Source organism: Carcharodon carcharias, chromosome 18, assembly GCF_017639515.1.
Source record: "Carcharodon carcharias isolate sCarCar2 chromosome 18, sCarCar2.pri, whole genome shotgun sequence".
Taxonomy (NCBI): Eukaryota; Metazoa; Chordata; class Chondrichthyes; order Lamniformes; family Lamnidae; genus Carcharodon; species Carcharodon carcharias.
In genome coordinates this window covers 100863448-100888017 of record NC_054484.1, presented here as the reverse complement: position 1 = coordinate 100888017, position 24570 = coordinate 100863448, and the positions used below count along the sequence as shown (strand labels likewise).

At 44.1% G+C, this 24570-nt stretch overlaps 1 protein-coding gene across 3 annotated transcripts in view; it reads left to right on the top strand.

Moving 5' to 3' along the window:
- Nucleotides 1–24570, top strand: part of LOC121290325 (rho GTPase-activating protein 6-like) — a 665043-nt gene that overhangs the window by 222933 nt on the left and 417540 nt on the right. Inside the window, exon 1 of one of the 3 annotated variants that reach the window (XM_041210648.1) lies at nt 13316–13647. The exons of the other annotated variants lie outside the window; for them this stretch is intronic. Within the exon in view, the coding sequence (XP_041066582.1) occupies nt 13582–13647 (66 nt within the window). The 5' untranslated portion in view covers nt 13316–13581. Of the gene's footprint in view, nt 1–13315; nt 13648–24570 lie in introns of those variants that run through there. 3 annotated transcript variants of the gene reach the window in all.

The window sequence follows — 24570 nt, the reverse complement described above, 5'->3', positions numbered from 1 at the left end:
TGTACAATATTTTTAGTGTGCTGATGAGAATAACTATGCTAAAATAATACCATTATGGAGAGGGATGAGAGACAACTGAAACCCCAATTCCCTTCTCTTACTGTCTGTAATCAGTGTGCTTTTGAAAAGGAAAATGTGTGTGTTCCTTAACCTCTAAGTATGTGGTTAATTTGAATAATTATCAGCAAGCTTTAATGGGTTTAAATAAAGAGGATTATTTATTTGCGCATTCACCCTGAAGGTTCAAAGCTACGTCATTCACTTGCTAACACGCATACACACTCTCATGAAAAAAACTACAGCTAAAGAGAATAATGCAAAAGTTGTAAACAAAATAATAGTTCATAGTTCACGTGTTTCGCTCATCTTAGGAAGAAGTATGCATTGCAGGCCCAGGGAGGACTGAGTTTTCACTCCTTAAGGGTATCTACATGGATTCAATAGGCAGGGTTTTATATCAGGATTATTGCAGGATTCCCTCTAAGAGATGTATTTTTCAACAGGTCACGAAGTTAGTTACTTGTGATCTTCTTATAAGTAAGACACATTTCTGTGGTGGACTTGATGCTGCAGTCTTTAGTTTTAAGGCATTGATGTTGCTGCCTTTCCTGTTGCTGTTTCCTGCTGTGTGGTTTGCTCACTGACTGGTTTCTCCCTGGTTCTTGGGGTAATTGAATTTGTCTTTCATGGCCAGTTTCTGTCATGTGACCACCTGATCAATACATCTGTTGATTTTAAGTTTGAAGCCATTGCTACACAATGGGAGATAAATGGTGGCCATTCACACCTACCTGTGATTTGACTGGCTACTCTACAGCTCTCATCATTAAATTTTGAGCTTGGAGACAGTAAGCCTAGCAGCCCATGGATTTTGAGTTGTTGCTAAGTCCACAAACAATTTGATTTTGTCTTGGTATGGCCATTCAAGGGAGGCAGTCCACCCATAGTCATTCAGTTAAGAACTTGCCAGAGACTTAAGATACTACGCAGAAATTGCAAAAGTCACCTGACCCTCGGCAAACTTTTAATGTCCATTTTGTTTTAAAGAACCGGCAGTTCCAGAAAATTCTATACTGAATATAGTCCATGTTTAAAGTTATGAATGTGATATGCATTTACTGGGCATGACAAACATAAACAAGTACGTGATGGAAACAGTGCATGAAAACTGAACACAATAATTTTCTTTTATTTATGATTCCACAAGTGGCTGGAGGCACAACTAGGAAAAAGGAAGATGTTCATGGTTGGCAGCTAACTATGTTTGTAAAATAAAAGCAAAAAACTGCGGATGCTGGAAATCCAAAACAAAAACAAAAATACCTGGAAAAACTCAGCAGGTCTGGCAGCATCTATGGATAGGAGCACAGTTAACGTTTCGAGTCCGAATGACCCTTCAACAGAACTAAGTGAAAATAGAAGAGAGGTGAAATATAAGCTGGTTTAAGGGGGTAGTGGGACAAGAAGAGTAGGATAGAGAGCCAGTGATAGGTGGAGATAATCAAAAGATGTCACAGACAAAAGGACAAAGAGGTGTTGAAGGTGGTGATATTATCTAAAGGAATGTGCTAATTAAGGGTAGAAAGCAGGACGAGCAAGGTACAGATAGCCCTAGTGGGGGTGGGGTGGGGGGAAGGGATCGAATTAGGCTAAAAGGTAGAGATAAAACAATGGATGGAAATACACTTAAAAATAATGGTAGTAGGTGGGAAAAGAAATATCTATATAAATTATTGGAAAAGACAAAAAGGAGGGGGAAAATCGGAAAGGGGTGGGGATGGAGGAGAGAGTTCATGTTCTAAAATTGTTGAACTCAATATTCAGTCCAGAAGGCTGTAAACTGCTTAGTCAGAAGATGAGTTGCTGTTCCTCCAGTTTGCGTTGAGCTTTACTGGAACAATGCAGCAAGCCAAGGAGGGACATGTGGGCAAGAGAGCAGGGTGGAGTGTTGAAATGGCAAGCGACAGGGAGGTCTGGGTAAAGCTTGCGGACAGACCGAAGGTGTTCTGCAAAGCGGTCACCCAGTCTGCATTTGGTCTCTCCAATGTAGAGGAAACCACATTGGGAGCAACGAATGCAGTAGACTAAATTGAGGGAAGTGCAAGTGAAATGCTGCTTCACTTAAAAGGAGTGTTTGGGCCCTTGGACGGTGAGGAGAGGGGAAGTAAAAGGGCAGGTGTTGCACCTTCTGAGGTTGCATGGGAAGGTGCCGTGGGAAGGGGTTGAGGTGTAGGGGGTGATGGAGGAGTGGAGCAGGGTGTCCCGGAGGGAACAATCCCTGCGGGATGCTGCAGGGGGTGTGAAGGGAAGATGTGTTTGGTGGTGGCATCATGCTGGAATTGGCAGAAATGGCGGAGGATGATCCTTTGAATGCAGAGGCTGGTGGGGTGATAAGTAAGGACAAGGGGGACCCTATCATGTTTCTGGGAGGGAGAAGAAGGTGTGGGGGCGGGTGCACGGGAGATGGGCTGGACACAGTTGAGGGCCCTGCTGAGTTTTTCCCAGGTATTTTTGTTTTTGTTAACTATGTTTGTAGTACTATTTCTTTGTGGGACATGAGTGTTGACGGCTAGGCCAGCATTTATTGCCCTTGTTCAGAGGGCATTTTGAAGAGTCAACCACATTGCTATGGGTCTGGAGTCACATGTTGGCCAGACCAGGTGAGGACAGCAGATTTCCATTAGTGAACCAGATGGGTTTTTATGACAATCAGCAATGATTTCATTTGATGATATTTATTAAATTTCACCACCTGTTTTGGTGGGATTTGAACCCTGGTCCCCAGAGCAATACCCTGGGTCTCTGGATTACCAGTCCAGTGACAATACCACTATACCACTGCCTCCACAGTTTCAAAAGGAGGTGCCATGACCCAAATATCTGTGGTTGTTTCATTAATGTCATTTTCTCCATCATAAGACCATGCCTGAGGTTGTTTTCTGACAATTCTGCAGTGCTTAGCTCCATTTACAACTCCTCCAATAATGAAGCAGCCCATGCCAGCCTACAATAGCACCTGGATAACAACCAGACCTGGGCTGACAAATGGTGGACAATGTTGACCACATGATTGCCAAGCAATGACCATCTCACAACATGAATAGGGTCAACAACCTCACCCGAGCCTTTAATTCAACCACCATCTTGGAGTTTCACACCACTGAGAGTCACCATTCACCAGGAGTTAACCAGACCACAAATACCAAATTCATTATTATAATACTAAGCGGAGGCCAGATACCCTGTGATGTGTAGTTGAACTCCTGAATCCTCAACGCAGCTTTACCTTCAACCAGGCTCAAAACAAGAGTGTGATGGAATATGCATCACTCACTTGAATAACTGCAGCTGCAACACACTCAGAAACTCAGAACATCCAGGCAGCAGTGTGCTCTTGAGTCCTGTCAATGGACTCAGTATCAAACAACAACAAAAGCTTATATTTATATGACACCTTTAATGTAATAAAACATCGCAACATCAGAGAGTTTAAGTTAACTTTCTTTGAAAGAGCTATCCAATTTGTCCCACTCCTTTGTTTAATAGGGATTTTCTGCACCCACTGGCATGGAACGTGTTTGGGGGCGAGTGGACAATATGACACTATTGGTTTCACGATGGTGTGAAACCAGTTTGTGATCATCCGCTCAGCCTGCTGATGGCAAGTTGTGTTTCCAGCCATCGGATGTTGGGAACCTCATTGCAATACATCTGCTGGAATCGTCCCCATTGGATTGTCCACCCACCTCGGTGGGAAAATATGCCGATGTGTTTCACAACAGCACATAAGCAAAATGCACCTGGTGAGCTGCACTTCGCTTGGGATTTCAAGGTTCGTTTGCCTACCTTGGTCCGGTCAGCACTCCCAGTCATCAGTGCCAGGCTTCACAAGCAGCACCGCATCACTTTTAGGAGGGCTCATGGCAGGTCTCTACCTACCAGATCAACCATGTGTGGGTGGCTTTTTAATGGATGTCGGGCTAGAGCTTGCTTGGGGAAGGGGGAGAAGTGGTCTCAGGCAAGGGAAGAAGCTGCAGGATGAGAGCTGTACTGGGGAAGGGGGGTAACCCAGGGTGTGTGTAGGGGCACATGTTGATCTGTTCAAGTGGCCTCAAGATGGTGAGGGCTGAGGAGGCAGTCTCCAGAGGAGATGAGGCCAGATGGACATGTGAGGGTGTGTGTGTGTGAGAATGGGTGGTGATGTCCCTTGAGCTGGCAGTGAGTGAGATGCCAGTGAATGTGTGATGGGCTTGTGAGTGTGTGAGTTTAGAGTGATGAGATGGTTGCCATTACCCTGGCTGCACGGATGAGATCATTCATCTTCGACCTGCATTGGATGGCCAACCTGTTCTGTGCAGCATTGGCACTGACCACCACGGTCACATCCTCCCAAGCCTGGGTGGTCATGCTGCTGCTCATCCTGTGGCCAGAGCTTGGGTAGTGGACATTGTGGCCGGTCTCCATGGCATGCAGAAGGTATTCCAGTGACATGTCACTAAACCTGGGGGCTGTAGCCTTTTTGCCTTTCGTGGACATCTTCCCTGCACTAGTCCTGGGCTGGAAACACTGAGATGTGTGCGTCCAGCTGGATTTTAAATATGGCACCTGGCATGATGAAGCAGTGAGGTGATGGCATGGTGGGCAAATGCATAAGTAACGCTATGGGTTTGGGACAATATGGCATGAAAATCCGCCATTGCGGCTGGTGAGTAAAACATTTTACCAGCCCGCTACCGCACTTAGTGCAAATCTGGGACGACTCCGCCCAAAGCCTTTTGGAAATACTTTTGTTCTTGGTATCTATTTTAATTATTGTGCCAATCACAGACAATTAGGGCTGAATTTTAACTCACTCAAAACCCATTCATTGTCTAAATGTTAAAATTGGACCACTAGTTTCTGTCAACTGTCACGTTACATATCTTTACGCGTTATCACTTCAAGACTACCCACTCTGGTACAAACCAACCAATTGTGAGCTGGGTTAGGTTCCAGCCAATTAAGAAACAGAGATGGGCGACCAGCCCTTAAAGGTGACAACTCTTAGAGCCTTAGTGCAGCGAAGGAGGACATTTGGCACCTAATACCTGCGCTGGTTCTGTGAAAGAGAAATCTAATAAGTCCCACCACCCTGTCCTTTGCTCTGCACATGTTTGCTTTTCCAGTATAAATCCAATTCCCTTTTGAAAGTTACTGTTAAATCTGCTTCCACCACTCTTTCAGGCAGTGCACTCCAGATGATAATAACTCGCTATGTTAAAAAATATTGTCATCGCTCCTGCTACTTTTGTCAATTATCTTAAATCTGTGTACTCAGGTTGCTCACCTTCCTCCTAGTGCAAGAGGATAGTGTATATCCGCATGCCTCTACCCCAAAAAGCTAAGGATGCTGAGATAATTTAAATTTTCAAGAATGGGATCAGTAGATTTTTTTTTAGGTAAGGTTATCAAAGGATATGGAGCAAAAGCAGGTAAATGGAGTTGAGGTACAGATCAGCTATAATCTTATCAAATGATGTAAAGGACTCAAGGGGCCAAATGGTCTCCTTCTCCTATGCACCATCTCCAGACATGACATTACCTTCTTTCACTCTTACCCACAATGATGGAGGACCAGATGAAGAACTCTGCGACATGGTAGTTTAAACTGTTATACAATCCTTCAGCTCAACTTAGTGTTGCCGCACTTTTAGAAATGATTTAAGTGTTTGAAATTCACTCGAGAAATTTAAAAAACAAATCATAGGATTCATTTCGCCAGTGAGTCACAAACACAAGAAAAAGCCGCAGGACTAAAACCAAAAGAGGTTTCACAATCTCTGGATGCCACAAGATGCTTTACAACCAAGGTGCTTTAATTTTGAAATGTAGGGCAGAATTTTAACTGCCAAGGGGAGACAGGATTGCATGCAAGTGAGGATTTACATCCTGAAAAGTTGTGTTGAGTCAGGAACCTGACCTGGTCCTGCCCATTTCCAGGTTTGCAGCTGAGTGGGGAACCTCAAAGCATCTATTGGAAAAGTCATTATAACATGCAAACAGGTAATTAGCTTTGAATTTAACCCTGTGTTCTGGCTTTAACAGCCGATGCAAGGGTTTGCCGAGCTCTCTGTAACTCGTTGGGGTCAATGAGGTGAAATCCCAGCAGGGAGTGATTATTTAGTAAAATTGAGGTTCTGGGAAACCTTCAATGAGTGAAATCACAGAGCTTGTGGCCATTCACAGCAAAAGGCTTGTATTTTCAGGATTAGTTTTTGAGAGCCTGAATTCTGAAGTCTGAAATTGCACACTTCAGTCTGCTCCATCAAGAGTCTCTAGAATTATTGTGATCTGCTGTACGCTTCACAACATTGTACTGCAGGAAAGAGTGGAGCTGCAGCAAGAGGAAGGTGCAGAGCACCTGACATCCTCCAAAGACGAGGAGGAGGAGGAAGAGCAAGGTGTGGCCATGGTGCCTGCAGCCACACACCTGGATGCAAGAGAAGCCCGCAAAGTACTCATCCAGGAACATTTCACTTAAAACGTATGCATGAATCCATCTAAGAACGTCATTAGAAATTGTTTGCCCACCACTTCTCTGTTTCTCCTTCTCTCCTTCTCACGGCCCCCTCCCCCTGCCAAACCGATGTGCTCCATGCAACCAACCAACCAAGGGATGGGCAACAAATGTTGGCCTAGTCAGCAATGTTACTGTCCAGGGTGAATGGGAAATGCAACAATGTAGATGCCAGGAGAATGAGGAGTTCAAATTAAGTGTTTCATTGAAAAAAACCCAAGAGAATCCTGTTGTGCAATTAATTCTTTCTCATCCACTTCCTCTTACTTCTAAATGATGTAAACCTATGTGGCTTCAGCTGAGCTGGAGGCAGGCTTCTTGTTTCCCTGCTCTGACAGATGCGAGGCCTTTGGCAGATTTCATCTGGTTTTGGACCCTTTGAGGGCCCCGCTAAAGAATGCCAGACTTGCACCTGTGTAGGGGAAGATTCGGTCATTGTGGCAAGAGGCAGCATGTGTAACTCTGTCTGGGGGTCACTGCAAGAGCTGAGAACTTGGAGTGCCTTGAGAGAAGTCTCAACTGCTTTCACTTCCCTCCCAGAGCCTACTCGCTGGCAAGATTTGGAGAGCACTTGGCCGCATTTCAGTGAAGTGTTGAGCCACCGAATTACAGCTTTGTGCCATCGTGTGTAAAGTGGCAGTCAGAATGTGCAGGCTTTTGGTCAGGACCCGCATACATTCAGTGAGCTATCACATATGATTTTCTAAGCAGATGGCTACTATTTAATGGAGGTGGTATAAATGGAGACATCCCACACCATCCTCTCTTGCTCAGTCCACAAGCATGACCCAGACCTTCCTGTCCCTTGCCATTTCAACACACCATCCTCCCCTCATGCCCACATGTCCGTCCTGGAGGAACACCACCTCATCTTCCGACTAGGCACTTTACAGCCTTCCGGACTGAATATTGAGTTCAACAACTTTAGATCATGAACTCACTCCTCCATCTTTACCATTTACTTAATCCAGCTGTTTTGTTTTTTGTTTTTATTTTAATGTATTTTTATTTATTTACTCATTTTTAAAATCCTTTTCCCCCCACCAACTCCCCCCCCCCCACCCCACACACACACACCCCAACCAACTCGGCCATCTGCCACTTTTATTTCAGGTTTCCAGCATCTGCAGTATTTTGCTTTTACTTTCCTCCCATCCTCTTGCTTCAGTGGCAAGCTTTCCTTCAGCCATTCTAATCCCTGCTGGGGTCCCTTTAAATAGAGAGCCTTAATCCACAGAGCCTGGGTCGTCATCACACCTGCGCTCTGCATTTGGCCGGGAAACCCAGAAGTGCAACGCTAAAGTCATCACTGAGTTCTTGTGCTGTGCTCTTGTGAGTTAAACAGCAGTGGCAATGCTGACTTCAATGACAAATGGGTTCTATCCCACTGCCAGCCTCCCCACTGACTCCAGGCCAGTTTGGTTAAGATTCTGCCCATGGTTGGTTACCTTTGTAACGCAGCAGCTAACGTGCACCCAGCAAGCTCCTGCAGACAACAATGACCCTTTGATCTGTTTTAGTTGTTGGACACTGGGGCAAGATCTCTTGCTCTCCTTCAAATCTTTTATGTCTACCTGAGAAAGCACACTTCTGACATCTTATCTGAAAGACATAGTGCCTCCTAGCACTGCAGCTCTTGGTGATGCACTGAAATGTCAGCCTAGATTATATGCTTCAGTCAAAAAAAAAATACCTGGAAAATCTCAGCAGGTCTGGCAGCATCTGCAGAGAGGAACACAGTTAACGTTTTGAGTCCGTATGACTATTCGACATATCTAAGGAAAAATAGAAAAGAGGTGAAATATAAGCTGGTTTGGGGGGGGCGGTGGGACAAGTAGAGCTGGATAGAGGGCCAGTGATAGGTGGAGATAACCAAATGATGTCACAGACAAAAGAACAAAGAGGTGTTGAAGTTGGTGATATTATCTAAGGAATGTGATAATAAAGGTACAGATAGCCCTAGTGGGGGTGGAGTGGGGGGAAGGGATCGAAATAGACTAAAAGGCAAAGATAAAACAATGGGTGGAAATACATTTAAAAATAATGGAAATAGTTGGGAAAAGAAAAAAACTATATAAATTATTGCAAAAAATGGGAATCGGAAAGGGGGTGAGGATGGAGGAGACAGTTCATGATCTAAAATTGTTGAACTCAATATTCAGTCCGGAAGGCTGTAAAGTGCCTAGTCAGAAGATGAGGTGCTGTTCCTCCAGTTTGAGTTGAGCTTCACTGGAACAATGCAACAGGCCAAGGACGGACATGTGGGCATGAGAGCAGGGTGGAGTGTTGAAAGGGCAAGCGACAGGGGGGTCTGGGTCATGCTTGCAGACAGACTGAAGGTGTTCTGCAAAGCGGTCACCCAGTCTGCATTTGGTCTCTCCAATGTAGAGGAAACCACATTGGGAGCAGCGAATGCAGTAGACTAAATTGAGGGAAGTGCAAGTGAAATGCTGCTTCACTTAAAAGGAGTGTTTGGGCCCTTGGACAGTGAGGAGAGGGGAAGTAAAGGGGCAGGTGTTGCACTTTCTGCGGTTGCATGGGAAGGTGCTGTGGGAGGGGGTTGAGGTGTTGGGGGTGATGGAGGAGTAGATCAGGGTGTCCGGGAGGGAACAATCCCTGCGGAATGCTGCCAGGATGGGTGACGGGAAGTTGTGTTTGGTGGTGGCATCATGCTGGGGTTGGCGGAAATGGCGGAGGATGATCCTTTGAATACAGAGGCTGGTGGAATGATAAGTGAGGACAAGGGGGACCCTATAATAGTTCTGGGAGGGAGAGGAAGGCGTGAGGGCGGGTGCGTGGGAGATGGGCTGGACACGGTTGAGGGCCCTGTCAACCACCGTGGGTGGAAAACCTCAGTTAAGGAAGAAGGAAGACATGTCAGAGGAACTGTTTTTGAAAGTGGCATCATCAGAACAGATGCGACGGAGGTGAAGAAACTGAGAGAATGGGATGGACTTCTTACAGGAAGCAGTGTGTGAGGAGCTGTAGTCGAGGTAGCTGTGGGAGTCGGTAGGTTTGTAATGAATATTGGTGGACAGTCTATCACCAGAAATTGAGACAGAGAGGTCAAGGAAGGAAAGGAAAGCGTCAGAGATGGCCCATGTGACAATGATGGAGGGGTGGAAATTGGAAGCAAAATTAATACATTTTTCCAGGTCCAGACAAGAGCATGAAGCAGCACCGAAGCAATCATCGATGTACCGGAGAAAGAATTGTGGGAGGGGGCCTGAGTAGGACTGGAACAAGGATTGTTCCACATACCCCATAAAGAGACAGGCATAACTGGGGCCCGTGCGGTACCCATAGCCACACCTTTTATTTGGAGTAAGTGAGAGGAGTTTAAGGAGAAATTGTGAGAACAAGTTCAGCCAGACGGAGGAGAGTAGTGGTGGATGGGGATTGTTCGGGCCTCTGTTCAAGGAAGAAGCAGAGAGCCATCAGACCATCCCGGTGGGGGATGGAGGTGTAGAGGGATTGGATGTCCATGGTGAAGAGGAGGCATTTAGGGCCAGGGAACTGGAAATTGTTGATATGATGCAGGGTGTCAGAGGAATCATGAATGTAGGTGGGAAGGAACTGGACAAGGGGAGAGGGAATGGAGTCAAGAAAGCAAGAAATGAGTTCCGTGGGGCAGGAACAGGCTGACACGATCGGTCTGCCGGGACAGTCCTGTTTGTGAATTTTGGGTAGGAGGTAGAAGCGGGCCGTCCGAGGTTGGGAGACTATCAGGTTAGAAGCTGTGGAAGGAAGATCTCCAGAGGAGGTGAAGTCAGTAACAGTCCTGGAAACAATGGCTTGGTGTTCAGTGGTGGGGTCATGGTCCGGGGGAGGTAGGAGGAAGTGTCTGCGAGTTGATGCTCAGCCTCTGCAAGGTAGAGGTCAGTGCGTTCCACCAGTCTCCGCATTCAAAGGATCATCCTCCGTCATTTCCGTCAACTCCAGCATGATGCCACCACCAAACACATCTTCCCTTCACCCCCCTGCAGCATTCCGCAGGGATCGTTCCCTCAGGAACACCCTGGTCCACTCCTCCATCACCACTTACACTCAACCCCTTCCCACGGCACCTTCCCATGCAACCTCAGAAGGTGCAACACCTGCCCCTTTACTTCCCCTCTCCTCACCGTCCAAGGGCCCAAACACTCCTTTCAAGTGAAGCAGCAATTCACTTGCACTTCCCTCAATTTAGCCTACAGCATTCAGTGCTTCCAATGCAGTTTCCTCTACATTGGAGAGACCAAACGCAGACTGGGTGACCACTTTGCGGAACACCTTCAGTCTGTCCGCAAGCATGACCCAGACCTCCCTGTCGCTTGCCATTTCAACACTGCACCCTGCTGTCATGCCCACATGTCCGTCCTTGGCCTGTTGCAATGTTCCAGTGAAGTTCAACTCAAACTGGAGGAACAGCACCTCATCTTCTGACTAGGCACTTTACAGCCTTCCGGACTGAATATTGAGTTCAACAATTTTAGATCATGAACTCTCTCCTCCATCCTCACCCCCTTTCCGATTCCCATTTTTTGCAATAATTTATATAGTTTTTTTCTTTTCCCAACTATTTCCATTATTTTTAAATGTATTTCCATCCATTGTTTTATCTTTGCCTTTTAGCCTATTTCGATCCCTTCCCCCCACTCCACCCCCACTAGGGCTATCTGTACCTTTATTATCACATTCCTTAGATAATATCACCAACTTCAACACCTCTTTGTTCTTTTGTCTGTGACATCATTTGGTTATCTCCACCTATCACTGGCCCTCTATCCAGCTCTACTTGTCCCACCCCCTTAAAACCAGCTTATATTTCACCTCTTTTCTATTTTTCCTTAGTTCTGTTGAAGAGTCATACAGACTTGAAACGTTAACTGTGTCCCTCTCCGCAGATGCTGAGTTTTTCCAGGTATTTTTGTTTTTGTTTTGGAGTTCCAGCATCTGCAGTTTTTTGCTTTTATCTTATATGCTCAAGTGTCTGGAGTGGGACTTGAACCCAGGCCAGTGTGACCACTAGGTAAATCAGGTGGTCACCAGCGCAGAAAATTTGGAGGGGAGGGGCGGCAATCAACTGAATGAACTATTCATGAAACTACATAAGTAAACAAACAGGCTTCAGCAGTGGAATGAAAGGTCTAGATCTACTGATATACATCCACATATACTGACATCCATGTATTTACATTACAATCTTTAAATTTCATAATGTATTTCTCATTCTGTTTATTCAACAGTTTTATACATCTACGTGACTATTCCATAACTGCAAACCAGAAATAATATCAAAGAATGTAATTTAATCTAGCTTACTCTACTATAATGTTTATCGATTGTGTAAATTGCACATAAAATGATCGAGCAACTGTTGCAGGAATACATAGTACTACATCTTGTGAGCTATATTTCACATTATACTGTCCATTTCTTCTCGTACATATACTGTGAAACATGTAGAACAATGAGAATGTACAATCAGTATCATAATAATCTCCCTTTCCATATTAAATAAATCTGTAATTATGAATGGTGAATTTGTATTTATATTGATGCAAAATATTCATTTTCACAAGTTAATTGTGGGGGAGGGGCGGGGTGGTGGGGGACAGGTCCCAAGGCTGAAGGTTTGCCTAGGGTGTCTAATATTCTTGCACCAGCCCTGCTTGAACCTACAACACAAACAAAAATTGCTGGAAAAACTCAGCAGGTCTGACAGCATCTGTAGAGAGAAAGACAGAGTTAACGTTTTGAATCTGTATGACTCTCCTTCAGAACTAAAGAGAAGTAAAAATCTGGTGAAATATAAGCTGTTTTAGGGGGGTGGGAGAGATGAAGCTGGATAGAGGACCAGTGATAGGTGGAGGCAAAGGAGCGATTGAAAAAGATGTCATAAACAAAAGGTCGAAGGGGTGTTGGTGATGGTGATACTGACTAAAGGAGGTGCTAATGGTGACATTGAGAGTAGAAAGCAGGATGAGTTAGTGACAGATGGCCCTAGTGGGGTTGGGGAGAGGGGAAGATGTGGGGGGAAAAAAGATCGAAATAGACTGAAAGGTGGGGATAAAACAATGAATGGAAATAAATTTTAAAAATAATGATAGAACTAGGTGGGGAAAAAATATATATATATAAAAATTAAAAAATAGATATTTGAAAAAAGGGGATCAAAAAGAGGTGAGGATGGAGGAAGAGAGTTCATGATCTGAAGTTGTTGGGCTCAATGATGTGTTCCGGACTTAACTAATGTCAGCTGAGGGAATGCAAGTGCATCCCACCTTAAAGACATTTTTTATGTTGCACAACATTTATTACAAGATGATGAAACATTGTTCCTGAAGATTTTGAAAAGTCTGGGCTGACTTGAATCACTGACAACTGTCTTAGTTAATGAATGATATCAGCAGCATAAAATGAAGAATTAATCAACCATTTCCACAGCGTTTAGCTAATTTTGGTACTTCGTACGTACTTCGTTTTTGTTTAAAGTAGTGGGCGGAGTAAATGCTTTACAGTGAGAGTGCACACGTGTGGACAAGGGCTGCAGATATCTGAATCTGAAGTTAATGCGGTCTTCTGGCTGGAAACAACTGCTATTTTCCAGCTTGGTCTGGTTATGACATCTTTACTCGCTAAGAAGGGGTCAGCGCGATCCTTTTTATCAGATTCGGAGCATGGATGTGCCAGTGACTTGGTTCTTGTCGTCAGTTGAAAACCCCCCAACGAAGAGCCACCTGCAGTGCAAAGGGTTTAAAATCATGAAACTATCTTCCTGCAGTCTGGTCCGCGCTGGAGGCAGTGCTGAGCATATGCTGTTTCCAGTCTGACCTGATTGAAGTGGGCTAGCAGCGAAACATGTTAATCGGCGTTGTTCACTGTATAGGAAAAAAATAAGGCGTAGGAGCATCTGCTAATGTGACATAAATCTGGATTCTCCATAGCTGGAGTGTGTGAGTTGGCAACACTCTTAATTTGTTTCATGGAAATTCATTCGCGCTCCATCACTTTGCTTTACAACTGACTTCAAGAGCTGGTGTATGTGGATTGTCAATGCATCAACTATGGCAGACTCTGTATTTTTTGAAAAGCAGATTATCTCTGTGGTAAGTGATTTTGTTTTTGTCCATTCTCTTTTTAAAAACGAGGATACTGATTCCCCCACCCCTCTACATCCTTCGGGATAGCTGGCCAGTTGTGTGTTATTTGGCGTTGTGTCCTTTTATTTTTCATTATTTTGAAATGTTGTTATTGCAAGACTATCTACAAGCTCCCTCACATGCACTGTCTTCATTTCAGAATGTGAATAGGGTTGTGGAAAAGCTCGTTCCTCAATTCTGGATACATGAATGATTGTATAGAAAACTAATGTGCAAATGACCATAGAGTCTTTTGACATCGTGAAAGGGAACTGCAGGAATACGATTAATTTGATCTTGCATGCCTGCTATTTCCTCTGTTGCAATGACGAACACAGCAAACTTCAGGCAGCAAAAGTTTTGCAACTGTTTACATTTCCCGGGTGCTAAGAACTCAAAATGCTGACAAGTCATGCTTAGCTTCTGGGAATCATAGCTGGTTTGATGTATTGCAGAACCCTCCTCTAGCTTGTGAAGACCTTGGGTTCAGTTTAACAAACCCTTTCTGTGCAATCTTAGGCTCAAAGTTTACCAACATTAACAGCAACAAGTCTGTCAGATTAAAATTGCTTTGAGAATATCCATTCCTTCTACCTACACAGCAGTGTGTACAATCTATCGGACGGACTGCAGCGATACACCAAGGCTTCAACTCAAACGCATGACCTCCATTATCTAGGACAGGGGGAGCAGACACAAGGGAACACCATCACCTCTAAGTTCCAGTCCAAGTCACACACCATCCTGAGCTGGACATAAATTGGCACTCCTTCACAGTCACTGGGTCAAAACCTTGGAACTCCCTCCCAAGCAGCAATGTTGGTGGTGTACCTTTACCATAAGTTTAGGAAGAAGGCCTATCATCACTTTCTCTGTAGCAACCAGGGATGGGCAATAAATGCCAGTGACATGCTAGTAATGCCCACATCCTGAGAATGATTTAAAAATTCAGACACCATAGGACAACCACTGCTTTGGAACACAGCATCACACTCAGACTGAAGAAAAGTCATACGGACTCGAAATGTTAACTCTGTTTCTCTCTCCACAGAAGCTGCCGGACCTGCTGAGTTTTTCCAGCATTTTTTGTTTTTATTTCACACTCAGACTAAGTGGTTAGTGGCACAGGATATATTATAATGCTTTTTCCTAAAGTGATTCAGTGAGCATATTTTATAAATATGTGATTTTTTCTCTCTCCTGATACATAATTTCTGGTGATGAGATGAATGGGGTTAAATCTCCCCTGCATCTCTTTGGTCAGTTGTACTAGGGTTGTGTTTTATTGCATTCAGTTTACTGACTTAGTCAAAAAACTGTGACAAATTTTTAAAAAAACTCTGTTGCCAGGACGATGCTAGAAAGCTTACAGTGCGTAAAATAAATTGAATCTATTCAGGAGAGCTCAGCTGCAGGCTTTTGTTCACGAACTAATCCCAACATGTCTCTGCTTTATGTATTTGCACATAACGACATTCACCTGCATTGAAACTCATAATAAATTGGATAACCTTGCCTATTCTCCAGTTACATTCAGCCAGCTAATGTTTTATACGGACATTTTAACATGGGTGTGTGCCAACCCATTTCATCTTGGTGGTTCGGCTTTGTCATCCGATGGTGTTTGTGGTTGAGTTCTGCCATTGCACTTTTGGGTGGGATTATAGGTTGGAATTGGACTAAAGTGCTCCAGGCTCTCCATTGTTATGGAACATTTTGTCACAGAGAATAATAACCCTCTTTTACCTTGTTCCAGTGTCATTGGCTGTGTAAATGGTGCAACCAGCATAGTTGTAACATATCAGATTGATATTTTTCTACACATATTGCAGTCAGATGTGCTGCTCACAGTATGGTACTACTAAATGCATTGGTTCAGTATGCTGTTCTGGACTGAAAACTCCATTGAAGGTTCCTGCATTGGGGTACAATTATAAGAAATATAATTCACAGAAAGAAACAAACATATTGGTATAGTGCTGCTCTACACAGACTGTACAACAAAGGTAGTAGTTAAGTTTAGAAAGCAGAATACTTCTTTAAAAGGCATGAAACTTTTAAATGTTCAGAAAGGATTGGGTGTATTCGTACAAGGAACACAGAAAGTTATCATGCATATACAGCTAGCAATTAGGAGGGCCAATGGCATTTGCCCTTTATTGAATGAATAGGGAAATCTTATTACAATTATATAGGGTTTTAGTGAAACCACACCTGGAGTACTGTGAGTAAGTTTGGTCTCCATTTCTAATATATTTGCCTAGGAGGCAGTGCAGCAATTGGTCCTTGGGATGAGGGGGTTGTCCTTTGAAGAAAGGCTGAGTAACTTAGGCTTATACTCTCTGGAGTTTAGAAGAATGAGAGGTGATCTCATTGAAACATTCAAGACTATGAAGGGGATTGACAGGGTAGACACTGAGAGGTTGTTTCTCTGGCTGTGGAATCTAGAACATGGGGACACAGTCTCAGGATAAGCGATCAATCATTTGGGACTGAGATGAGGAGACATTTCTTCACTCAGAGGGATGTGAATCTTTGGAGTTCTCTATTCCACTGGCTCCATCATTTAGCATTTTCAAGACTGGGATCAATAGATTTAATGTAATAAAACTTCCCAAGTCCCTTCACTGAAGTGTAATCAAACAAAATATGATAGAGCCACATAAGGAGGTATTAGGAAAGTTGACCAACAGCTTGATGAAAGCGGTGGGTTTTATGGAGTGTCTTAAAGGAGGAAAGCGAGGTGGAGATGTTTGATGAGGCAATTCCAGAGCTTAGGGACAAGGCAGCTGAAGGCATGGCTGCCAATGGTGGAGTAATTAAAATTGTGCAATTAAAGCAAAATATTACGAATGCTGAAGTGGAAACAGAAAGTGCTGGAAATACACAGCCAATCCGACAGCATCTGTGGAGAGAGAGAAACAGAACATTTTAAGTCGAATGTGACTGTTCGACTCCAAAGGTTAACTGTCTCTCTCTCTCTCTCTCTCTCTCCACAGATGCTGCCAGATTTGCTGAGCATTTCCAGCACTTTCTATTGATAAAAAATGGGTATGAACAAAGAGCCAGAATTGGAGGCAATCTGAGTTCTCAGAGGGTTGTAAGGTTAGAAGAGGATACCAAAATAGAGAAGTGCTGGGAAATGGAGACAAAGATGAGAATTTTAAAAACAAAGCATTGCCAGACTAGCCAGTGTGGACCAGTAAGCTTAGACATGATGGATGAATGGGACTTGGTGCAAGCTGAAATACTGGCAGCAGATTTTTGGATGAGCTTATATTTATGGGGATTGCAAGGTGATAGGCAGTTCAGGGGAGCCTTGCAATAGTCTATTCTAGAGATAACAAGGGCATGGATGAGGATTTGAAACAGGAGAGCGAATGGAATTAATTATTTGTTTGCTTTACATGCAGTCTATCTTGCTTGATTAGTTAAGCCTGAAGCTGTTGCAGAGGTTGAATATTCTGTCAACATTCACTACCCGGGCTGAAAATGGCAACTTGGACAAGCTACGAATGTTGGCTGGCACCCTTGGCATTATGGAGCAATTTTAGCAGGGGGTGATGTGGTTCCAATTTGGAGTCTCACTAGTTGGTGGTCAGCAGTTTAGTGTAAATAAGGTCAAGAAAACAGGTGATGGATCAAATCAGCTGAGCCCAGAAAATGTATGAGAGAAGGTAAGACAGAAACTGGAGGAAAACTGGGTTCAAGGCTAGGATAGGGGAAGCTTGGGGATCAGGGCATGGGTGGAGTTGTCCCATTGGATAAGGGGAAGGGGTGGTGTCAATGATCAGGAGCAGCTACCCAGGTGATCTCAACCTCAGTGAGAAAGACATCCATGAACTCTTCATGCGTATAAATGGAGATGAGGGTGGAGAGCAGAGGGAAGAGGTGTTTAAGGAGTGCAGAAAAGATGCCAGTGATGGTACTAAAGTAAAGTTTGGTTCAAGCATGTAAGAATGTGGCCTGATAGCTTTTAATGTGATGCTGCCAGATATGGTGATGGATGGCTAATCCAGTTATGCGTTGGCATGCTTTGGACTTAAGGGAGAAAAATTGGGGTCCTACCCAGATGATTATCTGATCTGTGAGAGAGTAAACATTTTACCTGAGACAAGGTGGACACAAGGGAAAGGAAAGGTTAAGCAGATTGGCAGCTGCAGTAGTGTTGTGGCAAATGGAGTGCCAAAGGCTAGGCAATTGGATTTAGGATTGCAATTCGAAGTGATTTGGCACTGAGCATTTCTCAGGAGGGACACAGAAAAAAAATATACAAGGAAATAGTTGGAGATGGCCCTGCCTGCGATAGAGACCATGGAATTAGAGGAATCAGGGGAAATGGCAAAGTCAAGTGGGTGGCCATGAGTATGGATAGGGGAGTTTATAGAGTTTTAGGAATGACAGAAGGTCATTGAATTTAGAGGAGAGAGGGAAAGAGGAGCTGAGATGAAGACTGAAATCTCAAAGGCTCAGTACAGAGGCTGAGGAGGAAAAAGTAAGGATAACTTGGTGAAAAATTTAGGGCATGGCATCGTTATCATGAAAAAGTATTCGGCAAACAAAAGAAAAATGTTGGCAAATACAAATGCACTGACATTGAAACAAAGTCATTGTGGTATTTTTGTGTGTGGTTGATGATTTTTTTTTCCTACATTCAATATATACCAATCTCTCCTGGAGGTCCTGAGTGTATTTTAGGGAAATGTTTCCATAGGCACCTTGTTCCATATCCCCATTCTTCAAGTGTGACCCTAGGCACTGAATGCTAGCAGGCTTTCATGTGTGTGAAACATCACCACCAAGCCCCATCCTATCTGCACATTCATACAAACTCAATTTAACAAGAGGTGTTCAACAGCATTATGCTGCAGAAACCCTCTGATTTTTAGGTTTCATGCTGAAGTGCATGGCGTCAGTTGTGGTGTTAATATTGCAGAGCCAATAGAGGTCAGCTAATGCACTAAGGACTCTTGATCCAATCCGGAATCTTCTTCGAGCTATGCCAAATTCACTACCCAAAAAATGGCAGCATCTGTTCTCGCTCTTCTCCCTCTCCATCATTCTGTCAAGCTTCTGGAAGACAGCAGAATGAGTAACTGACAGATAGCAGCATTCTTCAGTGAGAAATACTTGTTTGTGAAATGTTGTAAACAAAAACAGGTGCTTCCTGTGTCTTAAACATGCAGATGTTTGCTAAAGGCAGTTTGCAAAAAGCCTGCATTAGCAGCTTTATATGGGAAGAGGGCAGGAGTGGGTGAGAAACTCCATTTACTGGGACCGTCAGAATAATGATTCCCCTACTCTCACCAGTCATTTACTGGTCTTCGTCCATTCTGAGCTGTTTTGATAGAGAAGATGGTGGAAATTGTTTCCACTGGTGGGAGGGTCAGTACCTTGAGGACACAGAATTAAGATAATTGGTAAGCAAAATTGCAGTCTCTTTCTTTCAAGAACTTAGTTCATTCTGTGCAGGCAGCAGTTTCCATGTAGACAGAGTTCTGCTCGTGCAATCTTCCCTGCATGACGCACTTCTTTCCAGAGCCTTCTCAACTCTCAGCTCCCGTCGGTTGAAATCCAGGCCAATGTGGCATGCACAAATCAGGATTTACCTGGATGGACACCTGGAGCAGCAAGTGGAGCCTCACGATGTTGGAGCCAGGAGCTGCAGGTAGAGCCTTGCACAGCCAGTGGAGCCTCGACCAAGTGGAGCATCCAGCAGCAGGTGTATAGCTGCAGCAGGTAATGGTGCGCAGTGGGCGCCTTTGTGGGTTGGGAATTGGGGGTTGGGGTTGAGGGGAAGAAGACTGGGAGGAAAGGCACAAAGAGGTGGGGCGGGTTTGAATGTCAAAGGTGGGTGGGGGAAGATGGAATCCTGCAGGGGACTTGGATGGGTGCAGTGAGGGAATGGAGGCTGGTGGGTGCAGGTGGACAAGGAGAATGTGAGTGGGGGGCGGGGAAGGTTCAGAGATATGTCTGTGGTATCAATTGAAGAATCCTGGGGGGGGGAAAGTGAGGGAATTGATGGCATGATGGAATAATGACTGCTAAAGGGGTAATGGTATGCAATAGGGTGGAAGGGTGAGGGTCCTGCAATGACGGGGCCATGGCAAAGATTGATTCCTCCCTGTGCATGAACTATTCCAGAGGGACATAGGCCCAGGCAAGGTTGTCCCATCGAATATAGGGGGTGCGCACAGGCATTAAAGCTAACAGATGCAATGAAAAGACAGCAGAGCTTAAAGTGCAGCTGTACATATACTATGATGTCTGCATCAACAATCAGCATTGACAGTGCACCCGTGTCACCATAATGAAATCAGTACTTTTAAATTTTACATTTCCTGCCACTGCATCTAAGTGCTCCCTCGACATCCGCAGCAGGGGTGGAGGCAGTTGTTGTCTTTGAAGGCTTTGGAGCCTGGAGGGCCCTGGCATAGTTTGGGTCTCCCAGCCTCTAGCTGCATCTCCAGCATCTTGTCTAGGACCGCGCCGAGATGCTCATCGTCTGACTCAGACTTAGCAGAAGACTCTTCCCCAGCAGTCCTCTGAGTGACAGTGATCTTGGCTGCCTCTGCCTCTTCCTGCTGTGGCCACATGTCTGTGAGGAGACCACCAGAGTGCGAGACCTTGCCTGAGCTAGATATAGTACCCACCAAGGCGTGTGTCTCTGGGCTGGCGGAGGGTGACGGCGTTGACGGCTGTACAGTTGCAGTCTCTTCATCGTCCTTATCATCCTCGCTCCTCCTCATATCAGACCCGGTGCTGGACTTGATTTCAGACTCAGGCCTCACCCTCTTCTTCCCGGCTCCTGTAATCAAAAGAGGAGAGAGTGAATGACTGCATGGGCTGCCTCCAACATGCCTGAGCATGATCCTTAGGGTTTCTATGTAAAGGCAGTAAGCAAGGCTCCTTACTGGATGGAGGACAGACGCCTACCTCACCTGTCTGCACATGAACGGTCCTGAACCTCCCCTGCCAGCTCGGTAGCCTGCTCTTCGAATGGTGTGAGCAATTGGGATGCAGGTGGTATTTGCATGCTGCCGGACTTCACCAACAACCCACTGACTACTGTGTGCCATGTGAAAGATGCACTGCAGCTAGTCCACAAGGGTTCTTCGGCAGCGCCCTCCATAGTGGTGAGCTGAATTACATAGAAGGGTAAGGCTGACAGAGGCATTGCATCAGCAGCGAATGCTGGTGCCCTCTACGTCACCCCCTCCCTAACACAGTATGAGCTCTCTGTGTGGCACGGACAAAGACCCATAGTCCCCTCTCTACCTGCAGACTACATGAACTGCCTTGGGGCTATGAGGCATCGCCGCATTAGGTTGAGACATGTTTTTATGCATGGCAGCACAGATGGTGGCCTTGCCACTGAGGCCCATGCCCCAGTTCCCATTCAGTGAGATGAGTATGTGGAGTAAAGGGTTCATTTACCCTGACAGCGTGAATTTTTCCTATCCCACCACCTTCGCGATTGCCTCCCATGCAGGGTTGCTGAGCTGCGCAGTCCTCTTCCTTCCATCCCTCGGGTAGAGTACTCCCCTCCTCTCCTCCACTGCATTCAGCAGTACTTTCAGTGAAGCGTTGCTGAACCTGGGTGCCAGTGCTCTCTGGAGCTAGTGTTTCATGTCCTGGTCCGTAGCTAAGAGTGCAATGAAGCAGTAGCTGTCTGGGTGCCTTTTAAAAATGGAGGCCAGTTATAACGGCGGGGCATGTGACTCCCTGCCTGCTGCACTGCAAACATCATCAGGAAATCCCCAGCTGCACAATTAATGAGCCCAGCATCATGCGATATGGCGTGAATGGGTTCCATGGCAGACAGCACTCTCGCTTCCCGCTCCTGCCATGGGATTTAAGCTCAGGGTGGAGAATCCTGGCCACTGTTGTAATGTAGAAAACACAGGAGCCAATTTGCACGCAGCAAGGCCCTACAAACAGCAATAAGATATATCACTCGATGATCTGTTTTATTGATGGTAGTTGAGGGATAAATATTGATCAGGGCATCAATCCTTTCCTTTGTTTTCTCCAGATAGTTTTGTTGTATCAGGTCTTTTTTTTTTCTCTATAAAAGATATGAAGAATCTGGAAATTCAGTTTTTCTAAACGTCTTAGAATTCTAGGAGTTAAAATGTATAGCATATCCAGTGGTAACCATTAGCATGCACAGTGTATCAGCTTGGCTCAGCAAATCAGAGAAGCAGTCTTGGGAAGGGATTGAGTATGGGAAAAGAGGCCATGGTGAGTAGTATGTTATGGTAAGGACTAGATGGAGCCAGAAGTATAGTCATGAAAGTGAGAATCATTGAGGGTGATCTCAGTCAAGTTACTTAGCTTAGACTGTGACCATTGAACCAAAGGAATCAACAAAATTATGCTGGCAGGTCCAATAAAAATCCTTTTCCTTGGATTAACCTTTTCACAGATAGTGATGCTAATACAAATATTACAGCAATAAAGCTACTCAAATATCAAGCAGAGTTTGATTACAGTAATAGAAACCTTAGATTACTCAAGTAATGCTAAAATAACAATCAGCTCCTTCTCAATTTGCATCAGCTAAAAAGCTTGATGTAAAACATGCGGAATTTCTCTCACTTCCAATTGTTGTTCCTCTCGCATTCCTGCAAGCTCTCTCATTACTTAATTTGCTGCCTCCCACTGTAGCCATTCCTGTAACTAAGCTGACCCTGGCCTCCTCCTGCTGCTGACTGACTGACTGGCTGCTGATGATATCTAGGTGACTGACTGGTAAACTGGCTACTTGACTGGCTCCAGGTCTTCGATGCTGTTTCAGGTTTTCAGTTTAAATCCTGTTTTGCTGTTCTTTAACAGGTTAAAGGCTGTTCTTTAACAGGTTAAATCCCTAGTCAAGTGCTTTTCTCTAAACTTGTGCAATATTAAAAAAAAAACCTCTAAAACAATGTTGTCCAGTAGATGTTACCAGTTTGCCACAGGTGTGCAATGGACAACAGTGTTTTAACTACATTCACTAACCTTAGTAGAAAAACTCACACAATACAGGTAAGTGTGTTCCATGTGTGTATATCTACTTAACAAACATTTACCACCATCCAGTAGCCAAGGAATTAAGGCACTCACAACAATCAAAAAGCACTCACACATTGCTTTATTTTACCTTTTACCGACAAATGCACAAAATATGAAAGTCTGCATATATTCCTTGTACATATGAGTATTGAGGTCACATGCCCAATGACAGTGTCTGTCATTCATTGTTTATTTACTGATCAAATGCAATTGACCACATCTGGATTCCCAATTAGTCACATGTGTCCTAAGAGGCAAATATGTGTAAACCACTTATTAACAAGCTGCTGAAACTAAATAGTCCCATCACAACGTATGTGTTCACTTGCCACAGAAATTGACTTTATAATTCAATAGAATGCTTGGAGTTTCCATGGTAATCCAGGGCATTTGAGTTAATGTGCACTGTTTAATAATAAGTAAGTCTTCCAACTAATTGACTGATTGATGTGAACAATTTTCACGTGACTAAATATTGAAAAAAAGTAACTAGATAATTCAAAAAGACTTAAAATTAATAGTTATTTTTAGCTATTTACATAAACTGACACTTTCGGTAAGAATCCCTCTTTGGAGAGTGTTCTGAAATTTGACACTATTACATAGGAATTATATAGAATCTACATAGCGGAAACAGGCCTAACTAGTATATGGTGGTGAATATACTTCACACAACCTCCCTCCCACTCTTAATTATCTCATCCAACGCTGCCCCTATATCCCTTTATTCCCTTCTCCCTCTTGCATGCATCAGGGCTCCCTTTTAAATGTATCAATACTATCTGCTTCAACTACTTGTGAGAACTCACTTTGAGAACTATTTATCCAGCACAGTTACTGTTGACAGAAAGAAAGAATTTGCAGCCAAGTAGTGACTTTCGTGGTTTCAGGATGTCCCAAAGCATCTTATGATCAAGTGCTTTTGAAATGTGGTTACTTACATAAAGTAGGAAATGCTACATCTAATTTGCACACAAACAGCAATGTGATAATAACCGGACAATCTGTTTAATAATGTTAGTTGAGGGGTAAGTATTGGCCAAGGCTCAGAGGATAACTTCCCTAATCATTTTACCATGGGACCTTTTGTGTCCAGCTAAGAATTCAGGGCCTTGGTTTCACAACTTATCTGAAAGATGGCACCTCCGGCAGTACAGCATCTATCAATACTGTAAACAGTCAGCCCAATAATAACAGCAACTTGTATTTATATAGCACCCTTAATATATGTAATTGTACAGACCCCTTGGGCTGTGTAACCCACATTGAATGTATGCAGTGAATACTACATGTATCACAATTGTATTGCTGCATCTCAGAGTGCAACATGATCTATGTAGATAACTTAAATACCGTTGCACTGTCTGACTGTTTGTAATGACCATGTTGAAATGTCTGTAATGTTCATTGATTGTATTGAAGTGCCTCATGATCCATGTGGAAAAGTTGAATCTGATTGCACTTTTTGTGTTGGCCATTTTGAAATGTTTTGTAATGTTCTTTCAGATATTTTATGAATAAAGTATACTTTTCTAAAAAAAACCTTAATATATGTAGTATATGTATTAATATGTGTATTAATATATGTGTATTATATATATTACACAGGGCCCTGTTCTTTGCAGACAGAAGGAACATGTACACACATTGTGCCTGTTTCAGCTAAACAAGATAAGTGACAGCCATTCGCTGGTTTATTCCCCAGGGCAATGTCTTGACCAGAGTCAAGCTGCCTGGTTTAAATTTCAAACAGTGCTTGGCAGTTAATTGTCAGTCGTCAGTTAACTGGTGCATTCTCCATAGTAACACCTCTACCAATCAAAGTCCACTTGCCAA